Below are 18103 nucleotides of genomic sequence, written 5' to 3' on the forward strand. Positions count from 1 at the left end.
GTAAAGCAATCTCGAGGCGACTTTGGCATTGAAAAATTTGAGGGCAGGAGGGATAAAGGAGTGGCCACTGCTGTAAAAGTAACGTAGTAGTGCTGACATACTATTAGATGTAGCTAGGAGAGCGGCCTTCCTCTGGGTTGCCCATGAAAGGTTAAAGGAGAATGAGAGGCCAAGATATTTATACCACTTAACCTGTTCAATTTGGGTGCTTTTCATTGCCCATGTGAGCTTCTTAAAGCGCCTAGAGAAGACCAATACCTTGGTTTTTTCATAATTAATTGTCAGTCTGTTGGATTCTGTCCCGGTGATTGTCCACGGCTGTTTCCCGGCATGCTGAGGATGGTGAGTTCGGCACAGAAGGGAGGAGGAAGGGGAGAGGCTGACTGGAGGTTTCCATGGCGCTTTGCTGGGAGCGCTTCTCAGCAGGGGGCCTCAGCCGGCGGGAGCACACACAGCAAGGTAAAGGCGGGCAAGGCACGGCCCCCTGTGATACGGCCCCCTCATTGGCCCTGCCCTGCGATACGGCGGCCCCTCATTGGTCTGCAGTGACTTTCCCAAAACATGAGTTTTACTGGGCTCAGGAGTGACCTTGGAGCCCAGTGAAACCACCGAAACATGCCCGCCAGGGGAACGGGTGTCATGCCCAAATTTGGTGGTGATCCGTCCAGGCGTTTCGGCGTTAGGGCACCAGTAACAAATACCTGGTTAGCTTTATATATATATATCGATTATACATTCAAAATAAAAAATAAAATTCATTAGAAGTAGATAAATCAGATTCCCATTAAATACATATAAATGTACTTCTAAAGTGTGAAATAAGTAGTACATATTCTCTCTTGGTGCATCCAATAGTTGTATTCAGATATGGTCAGGGGATAAATTACAGAGTAGTCTTACCCAACCCAGAGAGCATGGAATTGAGAACTGTTTTCTCTCTTTCATGTCTGAGGAACAGCTGAGGAACACAAGTTGGTAAATCAACGATCCTGCAGGTGGGGCAGTGGCATATCTACAGAAAATGGAGCCCAGGGCAAGAACTGATTTTGAGTGTCCCCCTCTACCATGCAAGCAGCAGGCACTGATGTTTTTAATAATTGCAGAATAATATTAGCTCAAAAAAGTGGCAACTGAAAACATTGTGAAATTCCAGTGACTTTCACTCATCCATAAAGTACATTGTAAAGTAATTCACCTATATATTTATTTATTTATTTATTAGACTTTTATACCGCCCTATCCCCCAGGGGCTCCGTGGATATATGTGGTAAACAGTTCCATCATGGGGTTTAAATGATAGGACAGAATGGCTGCCTACGTGCAATAGAAGTTACCAGGATGTCTGTCCTGTGTCTGTGGTATAAAAACAAGGAATTTCAAGGGGTCAAAGTTTATTTCACTCTTGCAGCTTGTACTGCCATGACAAAAGACACCTGCTCACATTCCTTCTTGTATGCAGCAATTAAAGTTACAGGCAGTAGTACAGGATGCAACGGAGAAAAGGGACAACCAAAACATTTACCTACTTAAGAATTTCTACTCTAACAATCTGTAAGGGTCTGTTACCACAGTCAATAACAAGTTTCAAGAATGATTCAAGAGCTTTATTAGAACTGTGTCAGCCCAATGGCCAGATAGCCCAAACTGTTTTTGGGACAGGCAGTTACTCCCTCAAGAAGGCAGATAAGGAGAAACAGTTTAAGCACTATTGCTAGTTACTTGTGATCAAAAGAAAGAGGCCCCATGGCCTTGGGCGATGATAATAGCTGGGCCATCTGCATCCAGGCTCCCTACATGCAAACTGCCAGGCCAAGTATGGCGCAGGCCTGACACAATCCTTGTAGGTGCACAACAAAAACCTTTGGAAAATAATTCCTGCTCGTTTGTGATTAAAAAAGGGAACAGAACAAAAAATACAACCCCCCCCCCCCCCGCAAAAACAGAATGGCAGCATTATTTTGTAGGTTTCTGGCTCAGATTCACAACATAGCCACATTGTCTAAGAGGAGGAAGGGATATCTGAAATTACTCATAGTTAAAACAACTTGGAAGCAAAAGATTCTGAAATATTTACAAAACGTTTAAGTGCACACATCTCAGACAACCACATCTGTCTCTCAATTCTCAGAATACCTTGCAAAACTTTATAGCCTTTTTGCCAAACTTATTAACAATATGCCTTGACACAATGCAGTATTCTACCAATTAAAAGGGTATAAAAACTGTCTCCTTGGTTCATCTCAGTGTCTTTCATTTATGTAGAAACTCCATGCAAACTTACTCTGGAGTAAGTGATGAGCCCAGTGGGACTTCTAAGAAAGTGTGTATGGAATCTAGTAGTAGATAAAAGAGATGGGGCAACTACCCAAATATACATTTTTTAAAGAGTTGGAGAGAGACTCTCCAAGGCAACTTCAACCTCCATGCAGAAAATAACAGAAAGGACTTGGGAGGGGTTTACTGAATTTGCACCTCTCCAGCAAACCTCGCCCTAAACAAAGTTCCCCATCCTCAGAGCAGCTGCCTGTGACATCTCAGTCAGGAGGAAAGCAAGGAAAGGATGCAAAGGTTCACCCTTCCCCTTTGCAACAGGGCTTCCTCTTTGCAGTTGCTAAGAGGAGGAGTGTCCATCCCAGCAAACACACAAAGCATGTGACTCACCTCAAGGGCTTGGCAGTAGTGCCTGGGTCCTCTCTGCTCCTGCAAGGTGCTCCCACTTGCAAAACTGCTCCTCTGCTTGCGCCACCTCCCCCTCCTGGGTGTTCTCTTTTTGCAAGGTCCCATTAGGGCCTTGGTCATCGCCTTGTGGTTATGAAAGAAACTGCCTCCCTGACTTCTCCAGGGAGCAGCTACCACCTGCCTCATAAGTTTTTGAGGGAAAACTAGGTGGGAACGATTGCCAGCCTGTCCTGCCCCAATTGCCTTTCCTGGTCTGTTGGGGGGGAAGGTGAAGAGGGCAGAGGGCCAAAATGACCCCCACATGACAGAAGCAAGTGGTGTCTGGGTCATGAGACCCCCCCCCACCCTCCAAGATACATGCATGAGGTAAAGAATGAATGATCCTCCACAAGAAAGCAAAATGCCTACATATAGAAACTAGAATGTCATGGAGAAGAGATACAACAGCTAATTATACTTCTTGAACCAAGTAAATTGGGTTCAAGTGTACAATGTATATACATATCGACTCATGAGCCCTGAAATTCTATAGCCCTTTGTAGCTGTGATGTTTGATGAACATAACCCACCAGGCTGGAGGAGAGGAGAATTTCTTAACAATCAGCACTTTGTGCGATGAGCAAAAAGAGAAGAGGGAAGGCTGCCTTGCCCACCTGACATGGCATTGCCTCCTAAGAGAGACAAAATGCCTGTGATCAGGTTTTTGTGTAGCATTTTTAGGATTTGATATTGGAATTCCTGATGTGTTGTGACTCAGATAGCTTATGTGGTACAGCAGGTCATTTTGACAGACACCACCCTGAGAGTTTTGTAATTGACTATGTTCCTTGGGAGGGGTGGTATCAGCCCTTTGGGGATCGGGCGGTATAAAAATTGAAGCAATAAATAAATAAATAAAAATCATAATTAGTGCCAAGTAGTGAGCCCTGAAGTCGATTTCTTTCACATGTCTGAAGTTTTCTTTTCTTAGATTTGCAAGTCATAACCTAAGAATTTTGGTATGCCCAGACTGTGCTGACATTTGTAGAAATTTGCAACTAATGCTAAGTGACCAAATTGTCAGTTTCAAAAAATGTTTTTGTTCATGTATGTATCAAGTAAATTAGAAAGGTACGCTCACTTCAGTCAGTGATTATTTAGCCATATGCATCTACAAAGTCAACAGTTTGAACAATAGCACATGGGGTTGTATTAGTGGATTCAATCTGTTTGGGATCTTTGGGACTATGGCTTAATTTATAGTTATTTCTGAAAATCAGTAGCTTAACAAAAATGGAGCTTGGGCTAGTCTGAAAATCAGCTTTCTGAAAATCAGTAGCTTAACAAAAATGGACTTTGAGCTAGTCAACAAGGAGAGCTTAACAGAGAAGGCTTAACCGAAACCTTCTTTTGCATTGTAACAGGCAGTACCATGCAGGAAATGAGAGGCATGCCTCATATCTCTCAGCTTCATCTCTGTGCCAAGCCAATTACTCATGTTCTGGAAAAGAATTTGTGTATGACACAGAGGAAAATGTTACTGTGTGAGGTGTGTCTCAACAACCTCCAGCTTGTTCATACTTTCATATTACCTTAGGGGTCTGCATACATGATATGTGAAACCTGGGTCATTTTGGGGTTTTCTGCAACATAACTCACATTTCACGTCTGACTCAGCTTAAAAACCAGCAGGGGAAGAAACCGTTTCTGAAATATGATACAGCAGCAAGAGGGGCTTCAGTTTTCTCTCCAACCTGTCCTGCCTTTGGCAGAAAAAAAATGGCTGCAGGGAGGACTTTTTATCCTGGATCATGGAACCAGACACTTGGAACCAGCATGTGGGGCAACAGCTTCTCCATTGCCATTTTTTTCTGCCCAAAGTGACTTGGGTGGAAGGGAGAGAAGGGTGAATGTCTGCCCAGCCAATTCCCCCATACCCCACTGTTTTTTAAATATGTGTTCTGTGTCAGACATGAAATGGGAGTCAGGTTGGGGGGAAATCCCCAGCCCAACTAGTGTTTCACGCATCATATAATGAGTTGGAAAATAGAGCTATAGTTTCTCCATTAATTCTGTGGAATTCCACATGTGGCTGCTCTGCTGAACGAAGCCTCAGCTTCAATGTTAACCTCCTTGAAAGGATTGCAGTGTGTTTCCACAGAAGAGCACGCTAAACTTGAATTGGAAGTCCTTTTCAAATGGCCTGTGGGCATAAGTGTCAGTCTTCTCATATTTTCACCTGTAAAATTCTGTTCTTGACAGTAGACCTGCTCAGTCTGCCAGTGTCAAGTTATTTTTCTCTGGGAAATGAAAAGCTCAACTTGAAGGATTAAGAGGAAGGAAAATGCACACACCTGAGTAAAATGGCATAACTAGCTAGCAACTACCATCTATTTTCCTCTTGTTTGCTCTGACGCTTTTAGTTTGTGAAAAGAATTCCCCCCTTAAGACCAATGTGTTATTTCTTAATCTGCTGCTGGATTTTGCTATGAGTGCTCAGTAGCAAATTAGACACCAAGTCTGAATTTTGTACAACTGCAAAATTGCAAATCAAGCCCCAGAGTTTTGGCCCATCTTTATTCATCATATTTTACTTCTTCAGTCAACATTATTACTGGTTAATAGGTGCACCTGTAAATCAAGCTGTATTGTATACTTGATACGCTATGTTAAATGAATCTTTTCTAGGGCAGCAAGTCTATTTTTTCTAATGAAGAAGAATACCTAATCTTTTCCAATTTTCCTATCAAATGCATCCACATCATCTTGAGGCAGAGCCGCATCCAGCTGCATCTATGCTCCGCTTCAATTACATGAAATTATCCAACCTACTCTCGGGTCCTTTAGGTTTTCTTTTGCTATATGAGGCGCCCGCTTGGTGCATCTCTTGTGAAGTGCATGATTACAAACTATTCAACACAAGCCTGTTTTAAGTAAACAGTAAATTAAATATTGTCAGGGCTTGTTCAAGCTTGCTTGTATGAAAAGGGACTTCTGGAAAAAAGGTTTTATGAAAGTGAAGCTTCCAGGAATGGAGTCACACAAAGAACCGTGGTTTGTCCTCTCTTTTGGATGCTTGACCCCAGTTTATATTTTTTGGCATCATCTCCACATTTACACACAAGTTTGGAGCTATTTGACATTTAAAAATAGAATTTGTTTTTTGGTGGGAGTATCTCAAGTTTTAGATGTAAATGTTTTTCTAGAAAATCAGAATGTTTAAACTGTGTTCCTGAATTGCAGTGACAAATTAAGTGCCACCAAATATGAAAACAGCATACCTTGCAGGCATCTGGGATTTGCATACCAGCTTATTTTTAAGGATTCTAGGTCCAAAAATTAATTCTTCAGGATCTGGAACAACCTTGTTATATGGGGCACCCTGTCTCCATTTTATCAGATATGTGCAATCATTAAAAAGCTGTTTTGAGAAGGAAATATCTTTTCAGCAAAAGGTACAAAATTCACAGCCTGCCAGATATTAAGAGAAAATTGATATAAGATATTTTATCAGTGAAACATCACCCCCAAAGGATATTGAGAATATGAAGAAGAATCATAAAGCGAAATGCTGGAACTGTAAAGTAGTGGACGGCTCTTTCTATCTTATGTCATGGTCATGTAAAAAGTTTAAAAATTCTGAAAATATATTCATTTAGAAATACAGGCAATTTTAAAAATCAAATTTGCTGTAAACACCAAGACTCTGTTATTAGGCAGATTACCAAAGCATAACCCAAAATATTTGACAACAGCAGCAAGAGTAGTATTTGCAACAAAATGGAAGGCAGAAGAATGTCTTAACCAAGAGAATTGAGAAAATAAACTAAAGAAATATGCAATAATGACAAAATTAACCAGCTTTTAGACCCATCCAAAGGAGGAGCAAATTTGCTGTTGGAAGAAGCGTAGGGCTGCTTTGGCAGATTTGCCCTCCCCAGGATACTTGCTCCAATGGCGGGGTGAATCTGCCTGAGCATAGCCACCATGGCTCTTCACATCAGTGGGACATGGTGTCAAATGCTGCACCAGAGTCACTGTGACAACAGCAGCAAGAGTAGTATTTGCAACAAAATGGAAGGCAGAAGAATGTCTTAACCAAGAGAATTGAGAAAATAAACTAAAGAAATATGCAATAATGACAAAATTAACCAGCTTTTGGACCCATCCAAAGGAGGAGCAAATTTGCTGTTGGAAGAAGCGTAGGGCTGCTTCGGCAGATTTGCCCTCCCCAGGATACTTGCTCCAATGGCGGGGTGAATTTGCCCGAGCATAGCCACCATGGCTCTTCACATCAGTGGGACATGGTGTCAAATGCTGCACCAGAGTCACTGTGCCCCCACCACTGGCATAGCAAATTATTAATAACTTGTTAGGATATGTTGAAAATAGGTTAAAAGGGGAAAGATGAATAGATATTAACCCAAACCACATGGGTGAGCGAACTCAGCGTTGGAGTTGGCATAGCCTCACACTGTCATGGGTGCCCACCTTGCCAGCACAAGTGGCAAATCTGCTGGGGGAGGGAGCAGATACATGGGTGGCCCTTTGGAGGTGGCGCAGCTGCAGCACTGTCCCCAGCCACCTGGAGCTCTAGATTGGGCTGGAGCTCTAGATTGGGCTGTAAATAAAATAGTTATAATTTGACAATACGGGTTATATTTTGTTGTATTTAGAAATTTATAGCAGTAATCAAATATCAGTATTTTTATCAGAATTATTTTGGACTATCCGAATCTATCTCAAAATAGCCAATATGTGTAATTGTTTCAAGACTTTTATATAACATTAACTCTCTATATAATTGAGCAAGCCTAGAAGGTGGAGACAACTCAATTCCAGCCAATCTCCATGCATGACTCATTTCCAGCCAATCACCACGTATACACAGCTGGGGGGCAGGGTTTACATAGAGCCGGTAAAAGCCATCAGGAACAAAACAGTGGATTTCAGTGGTTACTTGCTCTATACACAGCAGGCTGCTTAGCTTCTGAGATGTAATGAGACTGGGCTAGCTTGGACTATCCAGATCAGGGCACCCCAGGTATAACTTGGGACGTTTTGAGTTGTAGGAAGGTGTAAAAGTGCCCTTGTACAATGCACTTAAAGAATACTGGGGCTGAAAGAAGGAGGAGTTCACTAGGCTACATTTAAACCCAAAAAACTCTTCTCAGTAAAATAAATTTTAAAAAATTGCTAGAGCAGAGTACTGGGGTAGAGAAACAGTGCCTCTGAACATACACAAAGCAATTTTCTCAACTGTTTCTCTCTGCTGAGGATGTTTGCTTCTACACATCTGAGACTTCAGAGTACTGGGTGTGACTTCCATAAAGCATTGAACCTCAGAATCTTTTCATTCAGAAACTACTCACAGCTAGTGAAAAAAAGGGAGAGAGGCAGTGGCATAGCTACCATGGAGCAGGGGTGCGCTCGTTGCACCGGGCGCGCGCCTGGGGGGGGGGGGGCAGAAAAAATGTATTGTTTATATTTTTAGTGTTTTTACTTTGTCGGCCAGCAGGGTTTTTAAGATAGTGGCCCCAAAATTTCAGGATATCATCTGGCGACACTCTTGCTGATACCAGCCAAGTTTGGTGAAGTTTGGTTCAGGGGGTCCAAGCTTGAACTGGTCCCCTAAGTCTTGATAAATAGTACAAACATCACACCAAACCATGTCTGGACCTGCATACTGTGGAAAACCTTTCTGAGGATGGGTTCCTCATTAGAACAACCAGATACAAAGCGGGATAGGACTCTTTAACCTTTGAATGTCTGTAATGACCTCTCATCCCTGCATGGCAAGATGAACCTGCCCTAACTAATGCATCTATGTAGCTATTTAAAGTATGGTAGTCCTCGTTTCTTTTAATCATTCTCATTTATTTCAGTGGAGATAAAACTGTAGACAGAACATTTCCAAACAGACTAGCAGGTTCACAATATGGCAGCCTAACACCTTTCATGGATAGTGTCCTTGGACCTCATCAGTTTCACTTGCTGTCTGTTAGCTTTCAAGCTGAACGGAAAAAGCTGGTAATGATCAATAATATACCATCAGTCTGCATTAAGTGTTCTTTATGTACCCTGACTTTCTTTGACATTATACTGTTCTTTCATGAAGGGATCTTTGACTCTTGAAAGCTCATAGCCCGAAAATCTTGTTTGTCACTAATGTGCTGCTAGACTCAAATTTACCTATTCTCCAAGTATTGTCGAACAGAGAGGTGATGCTCTGGGTTTCAAGTATCAGTAAAATGAAATCAGTAAGGATGAGGGCCTTCCACGTAGTGTCTCTACAGGGACCAGCTTCTGAGCTTATTAGCCAGAGTAAAGATATCTGCTGCTTTTGAATCATCTCTGCTAAGTCACTTGGCCTTTTTCCTGCAGATATTCTAGTCAGATCAGAACTGGTGCCCAGAGCATGAACTGAAAAGTCAAAGCCAAAGGGCTCTTGACCTGTGGCTCTTAGCCTGTGGGTCTCACAACCTATGACTGAGTTGTTTAGAAGATCCTGCACCTTGGATGTAACAGGAGAAAGTTTTGAAATAGCATTGCTTGATCCCCATCTGGTTGATCCCCATCTGGTTGTACCATGGCAGGGAAAACTACTAAAAGAGAAGATTGTGATCTCTGGCCTCTTGTAGTGGGAGAAAGGAGGGTGAGAATGTGCTCAGGATTTCATTGCTTCCATGACAACCCATAGACCTGTCTAAAACAACCTTGGACATCTGGGTGGGCAGCTAGCACTGGGAGATGAATGAAGGGAGTGCTACACTGTTAATTCTCTTGAACCTCTCATCTGCTTTCAATACAATCAAGGCTTATCTGGTGAACCAGATGTGTTTCCACACTTCTACATTCGTGCTGGGTGACCTTGGGCTACTCACAGTTCTTCAGAACTCTCTTAGCCCCACCTACCTCACAAGGTGTCTGTTGTGGGGAGAGGAAGGAAAAGGAGCTTGTAAGCCACCTTGAGTCTCTTTAAAGGAGAGAAAGGTGGGGTATAAATCCAAACTCTTCAATCATGGTATCCTTTGTACTGCCTATCTAAGGTGTCACCCATTTAAGGTGTCTATTTAAGGTGTCACCCATTCTGGGTACTCCCATTGAAGGAACAAGGGTGTAGTCTGTAGTATAGTCTGAGGATTCTCTTGCACCCTGGCATACTGCTGAATAAGCAGGTTTCAGCTGTAGCCAAGCGTATCTCTTACCAGTTTCAACTGGTTAGCCAGCTGCAGCCTTTCCTGGGCAGAAAAGCTGTAGCCGCTGTGATACATGCTCTGGTTAAATCTAGATTAGATTACTACAATGTGCTTCAAGGGCGCAGCCCTTGAAAAGTGTTCAGAAACTTCAATTGGTACAGAAGCCTAGAGTCGGGTTGTTGACTGGAGTGGGTCATACAGACCAATCCAGTCTTGGCCCACCTACACTGACTACCAGCTTGTTTCCAGGCACAGTTCAAGATGCTGATCATGATTTGGTTGAGGTCAAGCCCTATATGGTTTGGGGCCAAAATACCTAAAGGACCGCCTAATCCCCTATGAGCCTGCCCCACCATTATGTTTCAAGTGTCCCTACCTTCTGAAATTAGGTGGGTGGTAACCCTGGGAGAGGGCCATATCTTTGGTGCTATGAAAGTTCTGAAACTTCCTCCCCAGGGAGATTTGTCTGTTCCGTTGCCATTTTCTATCAACTGGTGAAGATTTTTTGTTTGGTTTGGTATCCCCTCAATGATCTCTGCTTCCTAATCAATTACTTTTCTATGGATTTGTTGTTAAGCAAGCAGACATCCCACACAAAATAAATATGGGTTATAGATAGGTGAATGGATGCATCTGTTAAGATGAGCCAAAATACGCCTCAGTTTCTTTGGGCTGACCAGAGATTGCCTTGTCTGTAAACTTAATCATAGTTATCCCAGTATGGATTTTGTTAACATGGGGCAAGGTAGAAGCAAACATCACCAACAATGTTCCTTTTCTACCTGATCACTACCTTGATATTTATCACCATCTTGATATTAATAATTAAATGTAGTGTAGGAAATGTTGAGTCAGTTGTGAGCCAATTAATAGAGAAGTACTGAACAATAGTCGAAAGAAGTAAAATGGTGACACTAGGGATTTTGATTGGATATTTGCAGCAACCCAGTAAATGATATGATAATAAGATTGAATAACTTATTTAGGCAAAGAAACTGATTCAAAGCTGCTATGAAGTCAAGTTCTAACTGGGGGTTGGGGGAAGGGTACATAATGAGTATGGAGAGAAAGTATTCACAACATCACTGTGATACCATCACTTGTCTTAAACAAACCACTGAGCTTTTCCAGATGCCATAAACCTTATAGGGAAAAGGGAGGTACCTAGGAAATTTTGATGCAGAATCCTATAGAGACATAGGATTGGAATTTTGATGCAGAATCCTATAGAGACATAGGATTGGAAATAATAGCTACAAGTTTAAACAGCTGAAGTACTTTCTCCCTTGGAAAGTTCATACCTAGCAAAGTAATATGTGAATACCACAAATATCAAATATCAGACAACAATGTTGATCAGGGAGCCAATATTAGCTACAGATCCTTGTCAATTGTATTCCCAGTGACAAAACCAGGTATGCTATTGTGTAACCTGTGAAACATCTCTGACCCCTCAGAGAACTTAGCCTTCTGATATGTCCAGGGAAAGGAGGGTATTACCCTGTTTCTCCTAATATAAGACATCCCCGAAAAATAAGACATAGTAGAGGTTTTGCTGAAGTGCGAAATATAAGGCATCCCCCGAAAGTAAGACATAGCAAAGTTTTTGTTTGGAAGCATGCCCGACGAACAGAACACAGGAAAAATAAGACATCCCCTGAAAATAAGACATAGCACATCTTTGGGAGCAAAAATTAATATAAGACACTGTCTTATATTCGGGGAAACACGGTAGGAAAAGATCATCTTTACAGCTGCTATAATGAAATATGCCTGCAAAGGTGATAGATGCTTTTGGTAGCCTCCTCTTATTTCTGATATATGTGGACTGGTCAGCCATGGCAGGATTGGAGAAGATCCTTGGTACCTTGACTGAGTACTACAATGACATACTTGACTTGACTGCTAAAAGTGTTCAGGTCTTCAGTATGCAAAAATAAAAGCATTTCTGTAAAATTTGGCAGGTTTTATTTAATTTGTAAAGACTAACTTGCAACCTATCATATCAAACAATCAACAATGAATGAACTTGCATGGAATTCCTACCATTTCTCTGATATGACATCCATATACCAGTGTCAAAAATTACAGAACAATCCTAAAAAAATTATACCCTTCAAGGATTTATAAACTCTGCCTAGAATTATGCAGAATAAAAGCTGTGGTTGTGCTGAGTATAATTTGCTATTATGAAACAATAATATTAATTATATCTGTAAAGGCAAAGGAGATCAACTGTAGTATGATTATTCCAATATGAAGTGGCTGCAACAGACTAACAGTATGAATCTGTTACAGCATTTGTATAACAGGTATTGATATAAGCTTTACCTATTTACATAAATAAAGCATTCACCAATATTTGAAAATGAGGGTCACATCTGCGATGGCTTCAATTTTATGTATTTTATAGGACACTGTTATTCCAGATATAGCCTATGGGCTGCAACTTTTCATAAAAAAACTAATGAATTGCTAGATTTGTCAGCTGTTTCAACATAGATGCACTTTGCTAATCTAATGGAAACATTTTGAGCTAAGTTCCAAAATATCAGTGGCTTTTAGTATTTCAAATGAAAATGACTGTTGGGTAAATGGAGCTGTGGTTCTTGATAAAAGTAATGCAAGTAATGTTGTATGTGTATTTTATGCTAACATGCCTTTTTGATGCTCATGCATATATTTCCCTTGTAGAGTTTTAAGCTGAATGTAGATAGCCACTGTGCGTTGAAGGAAGCCGTTGTAGAAGAAGGACGGCAGCTTCTTGATCTTATAGTATCTCACAAATCAGGTAAATCCTTCTGAAATATTGCAAGTTTTTATGTCTACTGACTATTAAAGAATAAAGAATAAAGAAGCATTGCTGTAAATTACTGCATATATTCACTTCCTTATGTATTATTAATATTTACATTATCAGTTTGACCTTCAAGATTTATAAATGTTTCATATACTGCATACAATGCTGTGATACTTATAAAATGAAATACTGCCTGCAAATAGTCTGCTCATTTTATTTTGGTCTCGCTGCTCAGCTGAGTTTCAATTGAAATTACATCACTGAAAACTTCATGCTGACATGTCCTTTGATGTAGGTGCAATGGAAATAACATTACGATGATAAATTAGGATTTCAGATCTATACACACATATTTTTACATAGCCAGCCTGAGTAATTGCATTGGTAAAGGCCCTTTTGCCATTTGAGCTAATTCTTACTTCAATTTTAAAGTATTTATTAGGAAAGATTTAAAAATTAAAAATAGTTTCTTTGGTTAAGCTTGTCCCTTTCACTGTAAGCCTTAAGTCAAAAGGAATAATAACGTATGTCATATTTTTGGAACTCATTGAATAGGATGGTTTTAATCAATCCCTAGAAACTGTATACACAATTTTTGTTGTGGTTGAAGTAGGTTTTATCCAACATGAAGTTGCACTCTATTTTTGTATAATTACTAGAGTTCTGCACATGCTCCTTGAGAGCCCTGAATAGATTCTTCCTGCCTGACCCCCATAAATGCTGAAGTAAATCTGTTGGCTGATTTACATAATTTTCTGAGGAGTAGAATGTTAGCAAAAATAGATGGCTAATATGACAACTTATTTGTATCAAATAAGCAGAAACTGGGATTGGGGCAGAGAAGGAAAATGCATGCCTATATAGAGTTTGTCCAACATGAGGAAACAGATTATATATAATTTTATTTGTTCTTTACAGTCTTTGGTTATGCCTAGCATATTGTGCACATGTCACCTATTATGCACATGTCACCTTGTGGGCAATGCCTATTAGTATTCCTGGAAAAATTTCCTAATAAACAGCACTTAAAATACTTTATCCTAATACTTTACCTGAAATACTTAAGGACGTGAGGTTTCCCCTCTCCTTCCTCATTATTCTTTGTATAAATAACATGATTAAAAATGAAGTTGAATGTTTTGCTTAATTTTTTCCTCACTTGTTTTGAATAAGGACTGAAGGACATGCTGCAGATGATTGCAAGTCAATGGAAGGAACTACAGAAGCAAATCAAACGACAACACAGCTGGATTCTTCGGGCTCTGGGTATCATCAAAGCGGAGATACTGGCTACTGATGTGTCTGCAGAGGATGAGGAAGGGACTGAGAGCCCCAAGGTAAGTGACTTGAAGTTTGCCTTATTTCCTCTTATTTTCTTCTCCTTTTGAACTAGGTACCACTGAAGTTTTCTTTCCACCCTAAGGCTTTTCATTTCTACTGGCTAACTTTAAAAAAACAAAACTAAAATACCTCACTCTGCAACAATAATAAAAAAAGCCACTGAATGAAACTCTTCCCCTGCCCGCCCCCAAATTTTTCAAATAGAGTTCTTTTGCTCAATCCAAAGGGATGAGGAAGGAACGTAAAATATTTAGTAAACAAAACATAAAGTATCTTTAACATGAATAATCAGAATGGTTTTAAATTGTTTTGTTGCAACTATAAATCATTATAATCAGTGCAATCACTCAGCTCTGACATCCATTAGCCGCTTGGTTACAGCAAATTAACAAAGAAGAGAGAAAGTGATTCATTATCTCATTCCTGTTAATGACTATCAGATGCATTGCCTAATTAGGGGATGGCCATTGTAGTGGGGAGAAGGTCATATGCTTTGCCACAAATCTTTTTTTCTTAGAGTTTAAGCCTTCCATAATGGTGCATGTATCAAATACAGCAGACACTTTAAAATATTGATATCCATATCCATTTGGTAAGGGCATTCTCTGGAGCCCTGCAAGTCACTTCTTCCTTGGTGCAATGTCGCCATTATGCTACTGGTAGTTTTGGAGGAAGCCTCCAACAGAGCTACAGGAAGAAAACCTGTTTGCTTTGTTTTCTACAAATTGGGAAATATGCAAGAAATATACATTCTTCAAAGAAAAATTGGTGAAAGTTGCTGAAGTGGTAGGAGGGTTGCTATAGAATTAGTGGGTAGCCATGGACTACTTTTTTTCCTTTCAAAGGGCCAAATGAGCCCTTTACCCTTCTTTACCATGCTAAAATTGGAATACATTTTAAATACTGTACATTTCGGCAGATACTCCAGGCATATGGAATAATCTGGCATTCATTATCAGTGACATTCCAGGTATTATTCAATAGTTGTCCATGACTTTTTAAACTGACACTTCTGTCCCATTGGTTGTGTATGTGGGGAGAAACTCTTGATTTTTCAAGGTATCACAAAAGACAGAAAGCTACAATTTGTGATCAAAGTGTGGCAGAAGTTTAAAAAATCCTGCAAATATGGCTGTTAGAGGTGAACAGGAGCATTCTTGAATCTGTAAAAGGATATCAAATGTCTGAACAAGTTCATTGATACCTATGATAAATCTCCTAAAGCTATTCAGTTGCCTAAATAGAAACTGGCTTGGATCTGGAGCATTTCCCAGGACTGAAGTATTTTTGTCCTTGGGGTGGGACTTTCTTGCCCCTCCCCTCTTGTTGTAACCCTCTTGAAATGCTTCTTTATGGGAGTGGGTTCTCTGGGAGTGATAGTTGGAAGTAATTTTTGGCTGTAGTAGTAGAGGCATGAGAAATAAACTCTCTGAACAAAAATGCTTTGGTACATAAAAACGCTCCTGGGGATCCATGGTACTGTTGGCAAGAAAAGTTTGTTCTAAGACTAAATTCTCTAGTTTACTAAGGGTTCCATGGTGGATTTCACATAATTGCAAGTATTGGTTGGGTGAACCTGTGATGGCAAATCTACATAAATCAAACTGATAGCATTTTTTTTATTGGACTCACGAAATATTACGTAATTCCAGAGTCCTAATTGTCAATTTTATATTTGTGTTTAATTATGTAAATCAATAAGGCAATTCAGCAATTGCCATGTTCCTCTTCGGTAAGCTAGAAAAGCCAAAGAGCAGATCACAAGGGAAGCAACTCATTATTGTCCATTTTAATTATCTGTTTAACACTTTACCCTCAGTGTCAGCAGTAGCTTGTCTAGTGAGATGCTGGGATGTAATGAAGGTGTGGTTCCTTTATAAGAGGGCATCAAAAAGTGGTGATAGAGACACAGAGGCCAGTGCTACAGTACTAGGTTTACTGAGTGGTAAGTAGAACCCAACATAAGTGCAGATGATGATGTCACTTCTGTCACTTCCAAACTTCACATACACACTACAGGGGTCAGTGCTATCAGTCACAGACCAGGAAAGGGATTTAGGCGTCTTAGTTGATAGTTCCATGGGAATGTCAACTCAATGCATGGCAGCTGTAAAAAAGGCAAACTCTATGCTGGGGATCATTAGAAAAGGAATTGATAATGAAACTGCAAAGATTGTCATTTTCTTATATAAAGCAGTGGTGCGACCGCACTTGGAGTACTGTGTCCAGTTCTGGTCGCCGCATCTCAAAAAGGATATTGAGGAGATAGAAAAAGTGCAGAGAAGGGCAACAAGGATGATTGAGGGACTGGAGCACCTTCCCTATGAGGAGAGGCTGCAGCGTTTGGGACTCTTTAGTTTGGAGAGGAGGCGGCTGAGGGGGGATATGATTGAAGTCTACAAAATTATGCATGGGGTAGAAAATGTTGACAGAGAGAAATTTTTCTCTCTTTCTCACAATACTAGAACCAGGGGGCATCCATTGAAAATGCTGGTGGGAAGAATTAGAACTAATAAAAGGAAACACTTCTTCACGCAACGTGTGATTGGTGTTTGGAATATGCTGCCACTGGAGGTGGTGATGGCCACTAACCTGGACAGCTTTAAAAGGGGCTTGGACAGATTTATGGAGGAGAAGTCGATTTATGGCTACCAATCTTGATCCTCCTTGATCTGAGATTGCAAATGCCTTAACAGACCAGGTGATCGGGAGCAACAGCCGCAGAAGGCCATTGCGTTCACATCCTACATGTGAGCTCCCAAAGGCACCTGGTGGGCCACTGTGAGTAGCAGAGAGCTGGACTAGATGGACTTTGGTCTGATCCAGCTGGCTTGTTCTTATGTTCTTATGTTCTTATGTTAACCACTCCATAGCTGTGCCCCTGGACAGTGCTGCAGCCTTGGCCCAGTGCCTCTTTCACTGTCTCCGGACAATCTCTGGTAGGTTTACTGCATATCTTTCTCCTTCAGCAGTATTCAATGACAAGAGCTCCAATACCTCAGTATGTGAGCCAGTATTGTTCGATCATCTGTTACCGTAGACTCTGTGGAGCCAGTCTAGGTAATGTCAATGCAAAAATAGAGGAAGAAGTAGGTTTCTCATCTCATTTCATTTACTCAGTCTGGTCAGTGATCACATAGTTTTTGGTAGTGAAATTTTGACACTGTGGTAAGCACCCTTTGTATTTATATAAGCAGGCAGGGAAAAGTTCACATCTAGATTTGCACAAAATGGCCATTTATTTATTTGTCTCCAGGCTCCTAATATGCTATTACCAGGGTATATGAACAGTACTAGAGGAATGGATTTCCATATTTGATTCCCCAAAGTATTCATTATTTTTTGCCTTATGTCATCATTGTATATATACTAAGGCCTTTAAATTGATATTTCACTGAAAGTGTTGTGCAAGTATGAATTTCCTTTCACTTGCAGACTGACAGATTAATAAAAACAAACACAATAAGAAAAAAATAACTCTCAATTTCAGAATGCACTTCCTTCAGAAACCATAGAAAACTTGTGAAGCATAATAGAAAATCTAAAGGAAATATCTAGGGGGTATTTTTCTTTTCTTTTCTTTTACCTTGTTGAGAGACTGCAGAAGTGAACTGATTTTACAAATCTCTAAAGAAAGTAGAAATAGGAAGAATTTCAAAGTATCTAGGAAACTTTTCCCTTAGGACTTTTTAAAAAAGAGTTTTCTACACTACTGTGGGGCCTTTTCATAAGCATATAGGAAGGGAAAAAATGACATTCCAAAAATATATTGAAAACATTCACACAGAAGACATTGCATATAAAATTATGCATTTTATTATGTGGCCCATGTTTTATGTATTCATAAGTAGAAATAGGATTTGGGATATAAACAAGGATTTTTCAACCTATAGTCAAGTGAGAATCCTTTCAGCTGCATCAGATCCTATTCTTGACCTTTAAATTAAAAATAAACTAGAGATAGAAAGGAACATTTAAAATTCACTTAGAAAATTATTGTAATTTCCAGATATAATTAAGATGAGCATTTTAAGAGTAAAGGTTTTTTACCCTGAGAAATGTTTTCTTTTTTCTGAAAAAATGATCTATTTGAATTTTTAAAAAG

General features: G+C 40.1%; 1 protein-coding gene across 1 annotated transcript in view; it reads left to right on the plus strand.

Annotated features, from left to right (window-relative positions):
• Positions 1 to 18103, plus strand: part of AKAP6 (A-kinase anchoring protein 6) — a 289841-nt gene that overhangs the window by 75210 nt on the left and 196528 nt on the right. Inside the window, 2 exon segments of the mRNA XM_048484616.1 lie at positions 12552 to 12648; positions 13831 to 13994. Of these exon segments, the coding sequence (XP_048340573.1) occupies positions 12552 to 12648; positions 13831 to 13994 (261 nt within the window).

This window comes from Sphaerodactylus townsendi, linkage group LG02, assembly GCF_021028975.2.
Source record: "Sphaerodactylus townsendi isolate TG3544 linkage group LG02, MPM_Stown_v2.3, whole genome shotgun sequence".
Lineage (NCBI taxonomy): Eukaryota > Metazoa > Chordata > Lepidosauria > Squamata > Sphaerodactylidae > Sphaerodactylus > Sphaerodactylus townsendi.